The sequence below is a fragment of the Gallus gallus genome, chromosome 14, assembly GCF_016699485.2.
Source record: "Gallus gallus isolate bGalGal1 chromosome 14, bGalGal1.mat.broiler.GRCg7b, whole genome shotgun sequence".
NCBI lineage: Eukaryota > Metazoa > Chordata > Aves > Galliformes > Phasianidae > Gallus > Gallus gallus.
This window is the reverse complement of record NC_052545.1, coordinates 7,735,635-7,753,575: the sequence shown is the minus strand read 5'-3', so window position 1 is coordinate 7,753,575 and position 17,941 is coordinate 7,735,635. Positions and strand designations below refer to the sequence as shown.

General features: G+C 38.5%; 1 protein-coding gene and 1 non-coding gene across 4 annotated transcripts in view; both read right to left on the bottom strand.

Moving 5' to 3' along the window:
- Nucleotides 1-290: 290 nt before the first annotated feature.
- PM5 (nodal modulator 1) overlaps nt 291-17,941 on the bottom strand; it is a 25,406-nt gene continuing 7,755 nt past the window's right edge. For 2 of the 3 annotated variants that reach the window (XM_046900837.1, XM_046900836.1), the window contains exons 12-31: nt 17,448-17,625; nt 16,571-16,712; nt 15,587-15,718; nt 15,144-15,280; nt 14,780-14,867; nt 13,942-14,005; nt 12,764-12,859; nt 10,584-10,793; nt 10,216-10,298; nt 9,288-9,447; nt 9,034-9,160; nt 8,365-8,478; nt 7,574-7,701; nt 6,850-6,991; nt 6,175-6,258; nt 5,074-5,184; nt 4,454-4,555; nt 4,114-4,233; nt 3,065-3,157; nt 291-2,136 (exon numbers count right to left, since the gene is read on the bottom strand). In XM_046900837.1, coding sequence (XP_046756793.1) covers nt 2,005-2,136; nt 3,065-3,157; nt 4,114-4,233; nt 4,454-4,555; nt 5,074-5,184; nt 6,175-6,258; nt 6,850-6,991; nt 7,574-7,701; nt 8,365-8,478; nt 9,034-9,160; nt 9,288-9,447; nt 10,216-10,298; nt 10,584-10,793; nt 12,764-12,859; nt 13,942-14,005; nt 14,780-14,867; nt 15,144-15,280; nt 15,587-15,718; nt 16,571-16,712; nt 17,448-17,625 — 2,443 coding nt within the window. In that variant the 3' untranslated portion in view covers nt 291-2,004. The remainder of the gene's footprint in view (nt 2,137-3,064; nt 3,158-4,113; nt 4,234-4,453; nt 4,556-5,073; nt 5,185-6,174; nt 6,259-6,849; nt 6,992-7,573; nt 7,702-8,364; nt 8,479-9,033; nt 9,161-9,287; nt 9,448-10,215; nt 10,299-10,583; nt 10,794-12,763; nt 12,860-13,941; nt 14,006-14,779; nt 14,868-15,143; nt 15,281-15,586; nt 15,719-16,570; nt 16,713-17,447; nt 17,626-17,941) is intronic. The other variant, XM_004945285.5, reaches the window with a different exon arrangement.
- Nucleotides 13,288-13,396, bottom strand: MIR1786 (microRNA 1786). The gene has a single exon (NR_035287.1). It is a non-coding gene; the product is annotated as a microRNA 1786 (primary transcript).

Here is a 17,941-nt window from a genome sequence, read left to right as displayed (position 1 = left end):
AGGTAGTCCTCAACTCCAGCTGCCCTTGACCTTTCTGGACAATATGGAAGATGGGCATATACAGTTTTTCTGGATAGATCAGTATCAGGATAAAATTACTAGGAATCCTGCCTCATAAAGAAGTCTGACAGAAACCCACTTTCTGTATTGAACACTCAGACACATTTTGTTTCTTCCAACTCACTAATGCTGTCAGAAGCAGCAAGAACTATTTACCAGATCTTATCCTGAGATCCTTAGCTAGCAAGGGGAAAATGGATGTCACAAACCAAATAGCTTCTGTCAACAAATTAGCAAGCATCAGTGCCTTTTTATTAACAGCATTTCCAATGTTTAATGTCAATCATCAAGTCCCACAGTTCAGAGGTCAGAATATCTGGTAGTCCCTCAAGTCACACTGAGTGATCATTCATTCCTCACACAACTCCCCCAAGTAGCAATTCCCTTATCAGCGTTCACCAACCTAAAATAAAGATATAAAAATTGTACATTTTTAACACAAGGCCTCCGACACTATGTTTTTTTCCCCCACATATTTCATCACAGCAAACCACAAAATTTGAGGTCATTAAGTTGAGAGCATGATAGTTTGTCAGAGCTTCATCTCAAGCTTTATGTACACATGCTTTTTTGACATTCTTCATTTTTATTATGATCTTGGTAAAGTTTCCCTCAGACAGATTGCGTTGTATAGATGCCAGTTAAAGTAGAAGGATCAGCAAATGAAGTTTTAATATTTAGGACCAAACTAAAGCAATTTTTGTATCCAGATTTCTAAAGTAGTGTTTCTAAGCTTCAATATTGAAATGTAAAGGGACTTTATTTCAAGTACTATAAAAGAGAAACATTGCCACTCACTGGCAGTACCAATGTCTTTGCAATATTTGTAGGCATTTATGTTCATCTTTCAAAAGCTCTATTAACCTTTATACTATTTGTCAATAAAAAGCCCCATTAACATTTAAACTGTGTATGTCTAACTGTCTGTTTCAAACAAGAATCAAAAGATGGCCTGTAAGAAGCAGGCTATTATTTACTACAGTCTACATTATTGGGACTGTACATGTTGAAGGTTTCAAAAAGCTTCTTAGCTTTTTGAAAGGTTTCAACACTTCTTAAAATAATTGGGGAAAAAGAAGAAAATAATCCACCAGTAACTGGCAAATATCTTACACACTGCCTGAGCAGGAGATGAGACAGACACACAGACAAGTATGGCAACACAGTCCAACTTTGGAAAGAACAGTGCAGCTAGCTAACTAGCTGTAGCCACTTCAGGAATACTGGAGGTCTAAAGAGATCACACTGTACATGAACTTGAAATTTAAACACTGCTTTTGCACTAGGATCAGCAGAACTTACCTGACATTATCAACTAATCTTATGTGACATTAACAATTTGTCTCCATTGGGCAAAAATGTTATCTTTGATTAAAATCAAGTATTTATTGGATAAGAACTGAAATCACAGCTGTGTAGATAACAGACTCTTCAATCAAGCTGCTGAATTGGAAGTGCCAAGGACATCATTCACCAGTTCATGCATGTCTCCTAGAACTTTGTTGCTTCAAGTACCACTGATTTAGCAAAATCCCTCTGTGCTGCTTCTCTGGAGTAAAGTGGGTATTTTGAAAGGTAAGGAAAAATATTCCCAAAATATAGAGACAGAGTGAAATCGGCAGTTTATTACCACTGCTTTTACAAATCATTAACGAAGACAACACAACCCATTCCACTGAAGAAAAAAAGAATTCATGAACTGTCTTCAAGTATGGGAGATGTACTCACAGTAACAACAGATGCATTCATTTCATTACTTTATAATAAGTAAACCTATAAACTCCATAAAAAATTTACAACCAAAATGGAGCTAGTGTGACAAACCACGCTCAAGTAGCAACGACAAAAATGTGAACATCACACATTTACCAAAATGCATTTTAGTTTTGCTTCCCCAGAAATCAGTTTGATGGAGCGTCACATTCTGCAACCACCCCTTTCACCTCAAGTCCGTCTTGTCTTCTGCTTTTTTGTTTGTCTCTTCGCATCCTCTGGGCCACCCGTGTCAGAACCTGTCTGTCCAAGAGCACGGACTCCTTGCAATCGAGTCGTCAGCTGGAGCAATAAGGGAATAAGCTGGGCCAACAAAAAGGGGAAATAGTTTGTGATTATGATGGCTTGTAAGGTATGCATAGTAGTGTTCTTCAGAATTATACACTCCCAAGCAAATAGAATCTATTGCATAAATAGAACATCTACAACATCTAAAAAGATGTCAGAAAACGGCAGCAATTCTTTGGAAAGGAAGCAAACCAAACTTACTGGAACTGCTGATAATCAAAACTAAAAATCATCCCTAATTTTTTTCTTGTAGTCATTTTTCTAGGACTAACATTTGAGTTCTGGGTCTAGACAGGCCGCTAATCTCCATGGCACTTTCAGTGCCACTGAAAAATCCTGGAGAAACTCATGTTTCAAGTACACTCAAGTCTGAAAAGAAATCACATTGCACTTACAGTCTTTTTTCCCCACTTATCATCAAAACAACAATCCAGCCCCATCAGAGAAAGCTTGAAAGAGCACAGTTTGTCAACAAAAAGAAGGGTAACATGATAGTTCCTTATATTCCTCCTGAGAACTTTATGCCAAGGGTATAAAGCCAAAGAGATCAGGCTCAATGACTTGCAAGAGTTTTTTCAGTCTGACTGTTCCTGAAGTCAGTAAAATATTTATTTTGTTCATATTATCACTGACTCTAGTTAGATGAATTTAAAAGATGTTGTATTGTGTTGGGTATTTTTTGTTTGTTTGTTTTGTTTGTTTGTTTGTTGTTTTCCAGAGCCATCAAATAAGAAATTGAGAAATAATAGAGGAACACAACTTCCCACTAGTTTTCCCAAGGTAAGTGTCCAAAAGCTTAGCTACATATATGTCACATAAGGCAGCTGCTGACTGCATCTCTATCTGGATATTCACCAAGATGCAAATTCACTTAACACAGTACAAAGTATTCATGGGTACCCACAGACAGTAATACCTAGATAGAACAAAAAACATGTCCTACCTTATCGTGGTTGTAGCCAGCCAACAACAGAAGCAGTGTCAGTGGCAATGCAATGTAAGATCCTTGGGCAATATCTTGCTCAGGTAGCTTTCTCTGAAAATAGTGTGTATGATGCATTTTATTATTTTTTAACACTTATCTTGACTGGGAATTCCCTCAGCTTTAAGTAATTTTAGCAGAAGAACCATGTAGAACATCCAGCCCTTCCCATCTGGTTTCCTTCCAAGCACCTAAGATTTACTCAACTTTTAATTTTCAATCAGATCAGACCCATTCATCTGCTAATTTCTTCTTGGGGTTTGTTGCTGTTTTTTAAAGCTAATTCACCAATGGTCACTCTCCACTTTACAGTCAACCATTTTACCTATATCACAAGCTGCCCAAAACTCTGTGATCCCATCGATAACACCACAGCAGCCACATTAGCACAACATCTTCTTTCAGGCATATTTGCGTCCTTCATTTTTAACTGCTGTTTCATGTTTTCCTCATGTTTCACTGAACATGCAGTGATGCAGAAAAGAAATAGATCATTTAAGTATTACAGGATAAACACTTCCCTAAACTGACTGCACTGTTCAGCTCCAAAGATGCAAAAAGACATTTCTCTCTCTTACAGGAGACAATTTCTCCTGACATTAGTCTGAGAATCCATCTGCTTTGGGCTCTGAGAACTGGAAACTTTTATTTGGGCTTGGTGATGCTTTTTTCCTCTATACAGAAGTTTTTAAAGGAAATCCCAGCAACAATCTTGTCTTCAGCCCCCAGTTACTGCATCCTTTCAGTTAGTGTCGAGGCTACAATTCCGTTCTGAACTCCCTATTTGCCTCCCATAATATACCAGGTCATTACATCCCTGTCTGATGCCTTAAACGTGGTCAAAACCAAATTACCAAGTTTACTGCCACATTAATGCCTCTCATGAACCTCTTTATACTTACATTAACAGAAAGTTAGGCCAAGATCACAAGTTATATGCAGGCCACAATACCCAGACACTGCTCTCAAGCTGAGCATTTGAAATGAATGTTTACCTACTTTGTACTTACAGTGGGACTAAAGACCAGTGTAATGTGCTTATGATATCCAATGGCAGTGAACGAAACTTGAGGTAGGATGTAGTCATACTGTGATTTAGACAATGTAGAATCCAGGAGCACCATGTAATTCTGTGGGTATAAAATAAACTCAAGTCTACAGCACCAGTAGCAGTTTGAGGCAAAATTAGATTCAAAGGCAAAAGTCAGTTTAATAGGCTTCACATAGCCTGAGACACTAGTCACCACAGGCATGAATACAGTACTGCAGGGAAACCAGAAATAATACTTCAGTGTGCTTAGGGGAAAAATAGTAAAGCTAATTAAGCTAATTATTCAGGAATATTCTTACCTCTCCATCTCGGAGCAGTGGAGGGAAATGGAAGAAAAGGGATTGGCCTAAGTTGACTGTATGAATTGGGTTGTCAAGATTTTCACTTTTGTAGAGCTTCACCTGTGAGGGAAAGAAGAAGTCACAAGAGATATTTCTGAGTCTGCACTAGAATAGCCCATACTCCTACATGATAAAGGTACTTCAAAATTCATCACAAGCTGTATAAACAGAAAGATGTCAAGTTTGAACACCTGGGCTTGTTCTAACATGTCATCATATTTTCCCATATCTAGATGTATTAGATAGCCTGTGCTGTGCAATAAAAAGAATATAGTAATTCTTTTAAATAATCCCAAGAGTTTCACAGGAATTTGCAGCTCAAGATTGTTTCTAATTTCTCTGGCAAGCTCATTTTGTTGAGTTTCAATTTCTCTGTACTTACTTCACAAATCAGACATCTCAAGGTACAAAGTCAGTCTGAAATACTGAGAAAACAGTTTGCTCAGAAACGAGCGTAATTAAAAGAGGATTCCATCATACTCAGATAAAACTACTGAATGATTTCCAGTGACCCTGCAGGAAAAACACTGGGAAATCAATGGCAAATGCATTGACAAAGATCACAGGCTTGAACTTACACATAAGGTGGACAGATACTCAGAAGACGTAATCACATTTCCACTTAAATCAAATTGATTAATTTGCCGAAACGCTATAATATTAACGTCATCAATGTCGCTGTTCCCAACCTGCAACATACAACACAGTCATGTTTTTGCAGACAAAGAAAGTACTAAAGCAGATTTCTTTCAAATGCTTTTCTGCCCCTAAGAAAATGGCAAGCAAAGAGCGTTTGGATGTTGTGTTGAGGGACATGGTTTAGCGAGAGCCATTGGTGATGGGAGAATGGTTGGACTGGATGATCCTGTGGGTCTTTTCCAACCTTAGCGATTCTATGATTCTATGATGCTATTAGTACAATCTACTGCCAACAGCTCTCACTTGCAGCTTCACTTGATTTTCTGAAACTTGTGTTGCCATTCACTTCCCTTTCCAAGCAGCAACCACTCTTAGCAAGAGACGCTAATGGACTTGAAAGAATTCTGCCTGTTTTGCTGCAAAGGAGGACACCTTGGTCAGGCATGAGTCTGAGTTCAAATAATAATCATCTTCCACCGAAAAGCTCTAGGCAACTAACAAAGGCTAATTAACCTCTGCCGGTTGTTAAGAGGAAGGTGAGTAGCAGGTAGTTTGAGTCTGTAAGGATGGAGGAGTATTCAACCAGATTTCATCAGTCTTAAATTCAAAGTTATTATTACATTCTATAAAGATTTGCTAGTCTGGATGACAATTTCATCTACATCAAGACCACAAGGTTTGGACCAAAGAAACCACAATAAGGTGTATTTATTGATCTATAATTGAATATGAAGATAATACAACAATTTATGACAATCTCAAATCATCATTCCTCTGTTCCACATCATAACAGAATACTGAAAAGTAAGCTGCATATTTATTCTCTTATTTCTTAACATATAGCTTTTGTGCTGTAAAAGAATCCTGTTCACTTGTTTACTGGTTGGGCCTTATTGCAATTCGAAGCACAATAGGAGCTAACTTGCTGAAAGCCACTTGACTAAACAGAATGCATTCAAATACACAGCTATCAATTTAATGCCTACACAGATGCATTTTAAATGTAATTGATACCACAAAAATAAAAAATAAAAAATTACCTCAATTGCCCGGTGCTGTGGTAAAGCTCTTTCAATATGATCATTGCCTTCAGCTTTGAGTTGTACGTGATACACACAACCTGGCTACAAGCAACATTCAGATGATAAGTCTTAACACTAAATAGCATGTACTTTAATTTTAGAAGACAGTAAGTGAATTTTCCATAAGTTTTCTTATCCTAAATAGATAATTCAACCCACTAACTCCTTTAATTGTGTTCACTTCCAGAAATTCAGTTGCTGTTTTTCCCACAGAACAACTTACTTCACACATATGCTATACAGTCAACAAAATACATACACTCAGTAGACCTCTAAGACACACTTGCTGCAGAATTTTCACAGGAAAAGCTAAAGAGATGAGATTTCCCTGCTATAGCACTTGTGCTTGTGCTTGAACACCAGTGAGACACAGTCATGTGTCACACCATGGGAGCTGTTCAGTTTGTGTGAAGGTAGTCAGAAATTGCACAGATTTGCAGTATAAAAATGTTCCCCCTCTACAAGAATGAATCACCACTCACAGCTTGTCCTAACAAAAAAAGACTCAAGGACCTCTGAGGTAGCAAGTGTGAGGAAACGACAAAAATCTGTAGCTAATTCATAAAACACATTGTACCATTCCATTATCACACTAACATAAACATAAATGAGAGAAAGCCTTCTAATCCTTACCAGAAGGCCACGCAGACGGAACTTGCCCTCTTCATCAGTTACTGTATCTTCTCCATAGATGCTACACCCTTCCTGCCCCACAGCTTCTACTGAGACTCCTTGCTCAGGCTCTCCATTTAATGAAGAAACAGTGCCATAACAGCTAGAGGAAGAAACAATTGCTAGTTACATGCAAATGCTGTTTTAATGTGTATTTTTAAGACATGATTGTTGTAACTCATGAGAAAAGTACTCCATATATCTAGCATAGCATGCAAAAGCAGAATTTGTAACGTATGCACCTAAAACTGCTTCAAAGCATTTAAATGAGCTGCAGTTCAGAGGACAACTTAAGGAATCCAAGTTCCCAACCCTTCAAGAAAAGTAACACTCACCCCAGGGGGCAGGAAAAGGGAGGACCCTTAAGTCAGATACCTGGAGTGGTACACAGTCCTCAGAATAAATCTCTCCTCTCCCACTGAACATAGCACAAGCCACTCGCAGTGCCACTGACACGGTACCTTCTTCGCAATGTTTTTCCTTACAGTTCTGTTGTGGTCTTAGCTAGTATATACATGCGCATGAAAAAGAGGCTAGAAACAGTACTCTCAAGCACAAGCACAATTGTGCCTTCAAAAGTACCTTCAAGCCTTCAGAACAGTTATGTCAGAAGAAGACAAATAATTTGTACAGTGTATCCTGATACAGTACATAGCATTTTGCACAGTTTATCATCTCCACTAACCTGTAAGCTGTTCTGTAACCAGTTATCCAAATTTTAAGATTCTGTCCTTCCTGCACTTCAATCATTTGAGAAGACGGTTCAAAGCGAAATTCTTTCATCATGGGTTTAAAATAATACTGCCCCGGACTCTGCAAAGATGCATAAAACAAGCTGTTTATTGATAGTGACACAATAATTCACCAGCTCCAAACAATTGTTTTTCTCTTAGAGCTCCCTGAAGAGCTAACCTTCTCTGTTCCAGCCATAGGTTAAACTGGTTGGAAAACATGAGTAGTGAAACATGAGGAACACATCAGACAATGGACTGGTGGAGATCTACCAGAAAATAAAGCCTGAAAAGGGAAAGAACTATGACTCTAACACTTCATCACAAGACTGCAAGGACAGGAAAGTGGACAGGAGAAAAGGAAGTTTGGAAGTAAACTATTCAGGCATGTCTACACACATGTATAGATCAATAATCTTATTACATTTTTTTCTTCTAAAGACTAAAATGAACCAAGCCAGTTTGTTAGTGATCATGTTTATAGACTGCAAGTTTGTAAATGAGATCGATCAACATCACCTATTGCATGCTGGGGACAAAACTTTCTCCAGGTTAGATTTCCCAATGCCCACTAGCTAACATTTTAAGTACTGTCCACTCTGAGGAACCTACATCTCTCACTATGAGTTACAATTTCATGTATCTTCCTGTCACTGAGGAGCACTGATTACATCCCTGTTTTGGAAGGCAAAGTTACACAGCACCACACGTACAACCACTTTCAGAACAAGCAATTTTAACTTACCAGATTGGAAAAGGTCAGCATGCCATTATCCTGCGTAAGGAGGTTGGACCGGAACACCCCTCCGCTGAGAGACAAGAGTACTCCAGCAAGAGCCTGGTCATCCTCGGATTTAATCTGTTTTAACAAAAGCCATAACTCTAAGTGTAAGATAGGATTCTCTCATGAAAAGAGGCTCAATTCAGAAGCCTCTGAGAGTGCAGTAGCCACATCTGCAGTGTCACACTGCAGGGCTACAGAACCTACTGCTCTCAGGATCTAGGCAGTCACAAGCACATGCACCAAACACCAGAAAAGCCACTCTCCAACAATTCACGGGACATGGTAGGGGCCAGAATAAAGTACTCCCAAGACTAAAACCAGGTACCTGCTGGACCAGGCTGTACAAGAAAAAATCCCCTTGACATACAAGAGAAGGTTGTCAAATTCTGTAAAAGCAAATAAATCCAGTCTTTTGGATTGTAAGCTCTAATTTTTATTCCACAAAATATGCAAAATATTCTTGCATAGCAAGTTACAACCAAATCATTGAGATTTGTTTCCATTATGATAAAGTTACCTGATTCCCACATCCCATACTTTGTGTTTCCCTAGGACACATAGGTTAACATTTTTGCCTGTCTAGCTTTAACTAAACACCATTCAGAAACTTAAGTGCTTAGATGTGCTTACCTCAAATGTCACACCAGCAAGAGCAAAAGCTTTGAAGTCACCAACCGTTCCTTCTACTGCAGTCAAAACAAATCCTTCTTTCTGTGCAGTAACTGTATATTCCAAGTCACTGTGGAGTGGCCCAACACTTCAAAATATAAGGAAAGAAAAGTTCACTTTAGAACAAGCATTTGGAAATCACACAAGTGTGTTGTCAAGTCACTATGGTACTTAAATGAAAGAATCCAAAACATCAAAAGAAATCTGCTAGTTACCTGTAAGCACCTTTGTCATCAGTGAAAACTGTGATGAGAGGGGAAGGCGCTCCCTTTTCACCAATGACAATCTCAACACCTTCCAATTCAGGATGAATCTGTCCTTCCATAAATAAGCCTGCTTTCCCATGAATCTCTATCAGCTTTCCAGGACAGCTCTCTTGGTCATTGCAAAGGGGATTCAAAACAAACAAGTCAAGAATACATTCAATATTACATCTTACAGCAAGAGCGTAACTACTTCTAAAGAGATCAGTTGAAGTTCTTTTGCCTTGGAATAAGAGATCAATCCACATAATAGTACAGCTCCTTGTCACATCTTAAAACATCCAAACATTCACCAAATTCAGAAACTGAGTTCCAGAGCTATAAGCACGTGGTTAGCATAAAAAAATTGGATTTGCTAAGTGCTTTGGAGGTTCATAAAGTACCATGCACTGCAGCCACATGGAAAGCATTCCATCAGCAACAAAATTTTCTGAGATCAAACAGAGGTCAACAGATGCCATGTTTAGTGACATGTAAATTTTTTTTTTTTTACATTATGTACTTAGACTGCACACAACAAAGAAGAACATAAAAAGAGGTACCTCACATCTCCTAGCTGCTTCAAATAAAGGATGTTCATTTAGGAATCCTAGGGCAAGATGGACACTGATACAACAGGCAGCATAACTGATTGCTGGTAGCCCTCACAACTTTAGAAGTGTGATTTTTTGTTTTGTTTTGTTTTTTGTTTCTGTTTGTTTGTTTGTTTCTAGCTACTTTTATAGTTCTAACATAATACAAAGGAAAAACTGACAGGAACTTCAATTGGTTATCATACTCAGAATACACCTAGAATCTGCACAGCTATTTTTCTCAATAAGAGAAATACAAGTAATTCTGAGAATCTGCTGTAATATCCAGAAATTGCATTTATATTTACCTCCACTAACAACTGTTTCCACATAAGGTGGGTAGAAAAGAAGCTCTTTTGAAGATGGTGTCACAGTAATTTTCTCACCAGACCTACAGAAAAAAGAAAGCATTAGAAGACAATGAAATCGGTGTCTCTCACATAGGACAGAGCACTGCATATTGACCTCAGAACGCTTCTAAATACCCTAAGGGAAAATACTAGCAATAATATAAGCAAAATTCATATTATGTGTTATTAGTTTTCATTTTGCTAACAGCCAGCCAGAACAGATACCCGCAGAGCAGCTCTTTCCTACATGGATCAGTATTTTGTTTGTTGGAAAACTCAGACAATAGGCCAAAGAAAACACCATTCCCATCAGAGCTTGGTAGTACCTTGCCCAGTATGAAAATTCATATAAAAATGGTCCTTGAAGTTCCTCCACCATCTCCTGCACTGGTGGCTTTGTTCCCTCCTCTTCTTGGCCCTTCTTTTCTCTCTCCTGTCGGCGGGTCTCAATTTCTGCCAGCTGCTGCTCCCTGCGTAACTCCTGCACAGATTTCAATGGCCCTAAAACTAAGGCAGGTTCACTGTCAATAGATGACCTGAAAACATACAAAAGATAACAAAATAAGCTCATTTCATTCAAAGGGAAAAGATCCTGTTTTATACATTAATTATAGCCTTTACAAAACAGCAGATATATCCCAGTTTTTTGTTGTTTTTTTTTTTTAAAGCTATTCCTTTCAATTCTGCTCTTTATTCCAAGTATAAGTAAAACTTTCACATTCTTAACAAACAGTTACTGCTTGACCATAGGGGCTATCGGTAACCTACCAGGCCTAGTTAGAAAGGACTTACTTGTAACACACTATATTCACATATTCTGCCACATTATGCTATAACCATTCAAGAAGTTAAAGTCCTGCTGTCTCCTCCTTCCCTCTGCCACAACTCAGCACCTAAATGCATAGCCAGCATTAAAAAAAAACAAACAAAAAAACCCCCATGTGGCTGCAACTCAACCATTTTGCAGAATCCAGCACCCTAACTTAAGCTTAACTTAGTTTGCCATAAGTAGAGTCTCAGTTTTGCAACAAGGAACATACTCCAGCTCTACTGCAGTGGCAATGACCTCCCACAGAAGCAGTGACAAGTTAGAGTGAGCAGCGAATTCTTAAGCCAAAGGAACAGTTTGCAAGAGTACCTTTAACCAAGTCGTCACCTATGAAAGGCAGAAATTTCAAAACTGAGAACAGGCTTAATGCAGAAAAGATGTTATACAAAATAAACAAGAAGACTGGTATCTCTATTTTTCAGTACTAGGAACCTTCCCTCAGAACATACCTCTCAGATATAGAGCACACAAGAAAAAGACTTGTGACACAAGCAAATACTTGCAGCAGTTGGCAATTCCCAGAAAAAGTGCTGAGTTCCAACCTATCTGCCCTACACCTTTGAACCATCCAGCTGTCTTATCACTGTCTACTGAACAGATTGCTGGATAAGCTTATCTCATCCCCCTTCTTTAAACCAACTTGGAACAATGGATGTTGTTACATTGTCTTTCCTAGCAATTTCTTCTAGTCTCCAACCATCCTTTGTACCTTATCTACTGTCTTGTCTACAACAGACTAAAAAACTGATTCCAAATGTTGCAAAATTCTCTACAAGGAGTGAAATGAAATGATTACCATTATTTTTTCCTAAGACCACTTTAGATTATCAGGATAATTCCACCTCCTGCTTCAGTACTAACCCATATCCTAGTTTATCTTTTTTGAGATAAATATAAATTAGCTAAATTAGTTTTAAAATTCTAATGGGTCTCTTTAATCTGGCTGCTGTAGTTACCCAGCAGTTGCAGTTGTGGGCTCATTAAGCTCAGGGACTCAAGGAAGGGCTATTGAGGAAATCTGTTTCTTTACAAAGATGCTTTCTACACTCAAAGTTTGAGAACCTCTAGTCCAGAGCAGGCGGACATCAGGAAAGCATTAAAGCACTCATTGTTATCACCCACTTTCAGGCAGATCTGGCACATCACACAATTAAAGCTATTCACAAATCAGTGCCTCCTAGTGAGCTGTCTGCTCAGCTAAACATAAACTGGTACATTAGTGTGTAATCACTCTGCATACTTTTCCTCTTATAGCTCTCTCCGCATCAATAACAATGCTCTAAAGCAGCAGATTCTTATTCTGAGGTAATAAAAAAAGAAAAAAATAGTCCTGGTGCTAAGCAGCTCAGAGCAAACGAAAATAATACCTTCTGAATTCAGAAATTTCAGTTCATTAAAATGCATAATCACTCAGAAAATCATTTCTTTTTACCATGACCTACAAGTAGGAAGGAGCTATACTGAAATCAAGTGACAATGTACAAAACGAGGGCTGAGAATTGTTTATCTGTCTACAAAGAACTCAAAGAACAGCTTGGCATAAAAACCTCCTGCAGTCCAGCATAGGGTGCCATTCCCTTACAGAGTAGCCACTGAGGTATTAAAACCAGAATAAAACTTTATGAGAGGGATGTCTTTCCTCCTCTTTTTACAGCCACATTATTTCTTTGTTCTTACTTAATGGTAATAGTCACATCCATCAGTTTATCTGTTACAATCGTGCCAAGGACATGGTGTCGAACAGCAGTGAGCGTCAGTATACTAGGAGAGGACCTGTAAATCAAAGCAACAAAGAGAAGAACTTAAGGGTCCCTCCTAAAGAAAATAATCGGATGTTATTTAGCTGATTTGGTACTCCTACCCATAAGCAGAGAGACTTCTATAAAACACAATATATACATTATACAGCAAATCTGTAATGCTAATGGGATGGTGGCGTTTTGCAGATGTGAAACCCCAACTACTGCATGGCATTGGCCAAACAACTTCCTTCCTTTGTGCTTCCCATCTCCTCTCAAGCTGATGTTGATTTGATTGAATTCATATGTGCAATTTCTCTATACACATCAGAGGAACATTCACAAGCTAACGATGCTAGGAATAGTTCACAAAGATGCCCCAGGTCTAATAGTACTTTGCTGCAGAAAGGGGTTCCTCTTTCAATCCATGTATTCAGCTTGCGCCGGCTCACATTTAGAAGCTCTCTCTTTGAAGTACTTTTAATTCAGTAACACAGCAGAAAAGAATCATATTTTAATGCTGAATTTGTTTCCTGTTGTGTTAAGGAATTAGAAGCAGTCAGGGAGCAGAAAGGCTCTTTATAGGAGCAAAGCCATTAAGCACATTGCCAAATCACAACCAAGACGTACATGATAAAACATGGCTGACTTGGGAAGATCCGCACTGCCCACTGGTAATTAGGGTATACACTGAATATCTATTCAGCCTGCACAACCGAGGTGAGCAGCATCACCACAGACAGTCACTGGTACCAGGGATGTACAAGTGGTACAAGACATAGTATACCATCTTTTGCATTTCAACCCTTACAAGCCATCAACATTTTTCATTAAAATCTCTCTCCTTTGTTACAAAGCAAAAAAGATGGACAGAAGGCAGACTGAAACATCCATCTGAAGCAGCAAAATCATCTTTAAAGCCCACGTTTAGTCACATTCTTCTTTTTTAAAGGGCAAGAAAACACTTCTGATACACTTTGCTAAAGCTTCCTTCTATTGGTTAGAGCCAGTCATAGCAACCCGTCCTGAATTACTGAAAGAAAGTAGCTGCAGCAGAAGGAAGCTTTATGAAAGCATACTGAGAGGTGTACGATTGAAAGCAGATTCTGCTCTTACGTGTCGTAAGTGTAATACTCGTGTTCAAACTGGTGGCAGGAACGTGGGGTTACTTCGTACACACCTGTAAACATTAAGCCAAAGAATGATACACTGATACACAAATAAAGAAATAAAGCTTACTGTGCTGCCTGAATTCTGAAGACTACACATGACCTGAGGTACAGAAAGAATTCCAGAGTTTGACTACAGTAAATTAATTCATCTCTTCAGTCAGATCACTACTGGAAGCTGAGTTGACTTTCTAATGGACACTGATACAAAGCATGGCACCTCAACAAAGAGGCACATAAAAACAGTTACAAATATAGCAAACCTAAGTCAGAAGTTATCTATTGTAATTCCACAGCTGATGGCCTTGGATTAAAGAGCCACCACTGAAACTCCATTACTGAATTGTGAATGAAACCATGGACTCTAAGGGTGAACTATGCAAAGCTAAAAACAGAATCAAAACCAAATGCACTGGTTAAGTGTTCTGTTAATGGGCAGTAACAAGTAATTAGCTCTAAAACATTCAAAGTGAAAAAAAAAAATGTGAAACATTAAAACATTATAAAATAATCCTGTGGTACCATTAATAGCTATATTGCAGGAATCCTATATTGAAATGAAACTTCTATTTATCAGTTATGTTCCAACTACAGAATCCGATCAAACAAGTTTATTTTAACATGCTCTCAGTTGGCCCAAGACCAATGCCTTTGGCTACTAAAACAGAAAAAATAAAGAATTTATATGCTGAAACCTCAGAAGCCACAACAGACTGTTTGAATTACCAATAGCTTTGACTGAATGGTTCTTTTCCTTTTTTCAAGTAATATTTTAGAGCTGTTACCTGGCTTTGAAAGACAGAATCTATTAACTCCTTTAGATAAGTTATAAACACCAACGTTCTCTGGTCCATTTCCATCCTGGTAAAATTCCTGTGAAGCCACAACACAGTTCACTATTAGCAACTACTGAACAACAAAATGAAAATAGTTTTTGCCTAATGGGATATGAATGCTTCTCTCTTATAGCAACCAAGAGCAGAAGATCATTTCACCAAATCTAAGAAACAAATCTCAAAGCACATTCAGCGTAAGAGTTTTTGTGCTACAAGACCACCTACAGACATGAGAAAGCTTTGATTCCAAGTGCAATTCAACCTACCTACACATGTTAATGAAAAAACATGAGGATGTTTGTTATATACATACCAGTGTAATTGCATGAGAAAGGGAACACCTCAGCATATATCCAGTCTGCCTGAATTCTACTCCTGAAACATCTTCCTCCATGATTTCCACCTCCAGAGATTTATTCTTCCAGCACCAGTCTTCATGTACAATGCTTACTAGAATACACACCACAGAAAGCTTTTAGTAATGCAAAATTGTTTGAATAAAAACTGGTTTTGTGGTGTAAAAAGCCCCTATAACACTGACTTCTCAGGCAATAATCTTCAAAGTCAGATAAAAAATAAATATCAGCACCAAAAAAATGGCTAAACAGACAATATTAAGAAAACCCGATGCATGGGCATACAGCATTTTTTCCAACTTTTTCAAGTTTGACACTAACTCCACACTGGGCATATGGAAGATGATAAGCGAAGTTTAGAGAGCCAGGTAAGACTTCCTGCAATACCCTATTATCCTACCTTTGTATTTGCCAGGTAGCACATTTTCAAACATGAAGGCTACTGAGTCTGTGCTTCCAGAGAGCTGGAGGTTACGTTTTTCACCCTGGCGGCTCACAGACTGTAACATCACCACCAGATCACCGCAAGCATCTGCACAGAAAAGACATCAGAAAATGAGTGCATCCTGGCTAGCTGGCTTCCCTCCAAAACCCCCAACTCCAAGGAAGCTTCACATGTACTAAGCTTAAAACACTTACTCTTCTTACAACAGAGTGTATTACCAATTCAAGCTATCAATCTTATTTTCTAAGCATCTCCTTACTAGTGCTTTGTTACATTCTTCAGTAAGTCTAATCCTGTTTATCATGCTCTTGTATTAAATGGGAAGCAACAACCAGAAGCCAGCACTAAACTCCTGGGTCCACCTCACACAGCAGAGGGCAGGGCCCAGAAACATCTGAGAAGGCTCAGAGAGAAAAAGGGGTAAAAATGACAAGAGTTAAATTCTAATCATCATCTGCTGAAATCAGTGGGTACTCAAGGACACAAGAGGAGAGAGGAATATTTGACTAAAGTAAGGAGAAAACATTAAGAGGATGGAGATTGCTAGTTTCTGGCAACAGCCTGATCCTCCATTTCACAGGCACTGTATTTTCTTTGCATGTATTTTTCACTTACAATATTTCTGACATTGTTGGACAAGATGCCAAGCATCAGCCAGGAGCATTTGCTCCCGGTACTTACTGTATTCTGGGAGAAATAGGTCAGAACTTATTGCTAGCAAGTATTAAAAACAGGTTCATAACTTCATCCCAACTTTAGTCACTAGGGTGTAAGGTCTCTTGATAAAAGACCTGTTTCCATCTAGAAGTTAACTTAATCATCTGTCGATGGGGCTTGACCACAACAAGTGGTATTAAAGCAAGTGGATTTAAACCGTACTGATTCATACACGCAGTGCTGAAGTTCTCCATTTCCATTTCACTTTCAAAACCGCCTTACCTAAACAAGAGATCTTCCCCGAAACTGATGCCAAAAACTGAGAGAAGGTCACATCCATGACCGGTCTGTCTGTAACAGTAACAGGGAACACTTTGGGTTTCAAAGCCAATCCTGCTCTGGTCTCAGCCTCTGGAATAACTACCTGTAGAGCACAGGTCATCAGCACATCACCAGCTTTTAAATACCAAATACACCCAACTCTGCTGAGTTCAACTGACTTATCAGAAATAAGAAAATGGGTATTTAACCATAAGTCACAGCAAAACCAGCCTCCAAAATATGCTTTTCAAAATTCCTCCAAAGAATGGCATTAAGTCTGAGCTGAAAATGACGTAAGTTTCAAAAGTCTGGATGAGCTTTCACTTTGAGATCTATTTACTCCAGTTTTCACATTAGGCTATTTCATTTATCTAGAAGGACAGTTAGAGACCTCATAACTGTACACTTCCTTATCTCTCAGCCTGCACTGTCCTCTACAATGCAAGGTTCACTGTGGTTGTGCCGTGGTTCGGCAGTGATCTGTAATCTCAGGAGCCACTGACACATCTAAAAAAGGCACACATCACATGTTTCATTTACAGGAAAATATATGAAGATAAGAAGCAACCTAAGGGACATTACAAATAGAGAAGGGAGAGAAAACTGTTCAATCTTAGTGGGTTGATCTCCTTTTAAACAAGCATAAAGGGAAAGGTGCATGACAATTTCTGCTTATTAAAAAAAAAAAAACAAGCCTGTTGTAGTTTAAATAGCACAAATAAGAGAAAAGGGCCAAGAAAATCTACAATCAACTTCTCAAATTTTAGGAATTAAATGATTTAAATCCTCTAAAACCTCTCAACAGTCCTACAGTGAAGAAAAAGAAGCTCACTCTTACCTTAACAATGTATGCACCAGATTTTGCTTTAAAACAAAATGCTCCATGAGGGTCAGTTTCTGTTGTAACCATTGATGCTTTGTCCTTGTCTTGAGACACCATGGTTACTTTGTATTTATTGATCTGTTTGACTGCATCAGGTAAACGAATTACTGAGATCTGGCCACACACACTGAATCTTTAAAATAAATGCCAAGTATCAGAATACATATAACAGTTTGACAAAATTCATAAAAAACACTTGTTTGAAAATTTTCTTGATAAGCAAACTTTGTTATCTTCTGGAACTACTACAGGAATGGGAATCAATTCCTCTTGGAAGAGGTTTGGTACAATACTGTATTAGACAGTTACACAACTCCACCCTCACACAAGAGGAGGGTATCTGAAGTGCAGTACCAGTGACAACAAAACTCTCCTTTTCTTGGTTCACATACAGTTCTACAATTGCTCAATACCCTCAGGTCGTAGAGCCTTTGCCTGCAAGGGAGAGA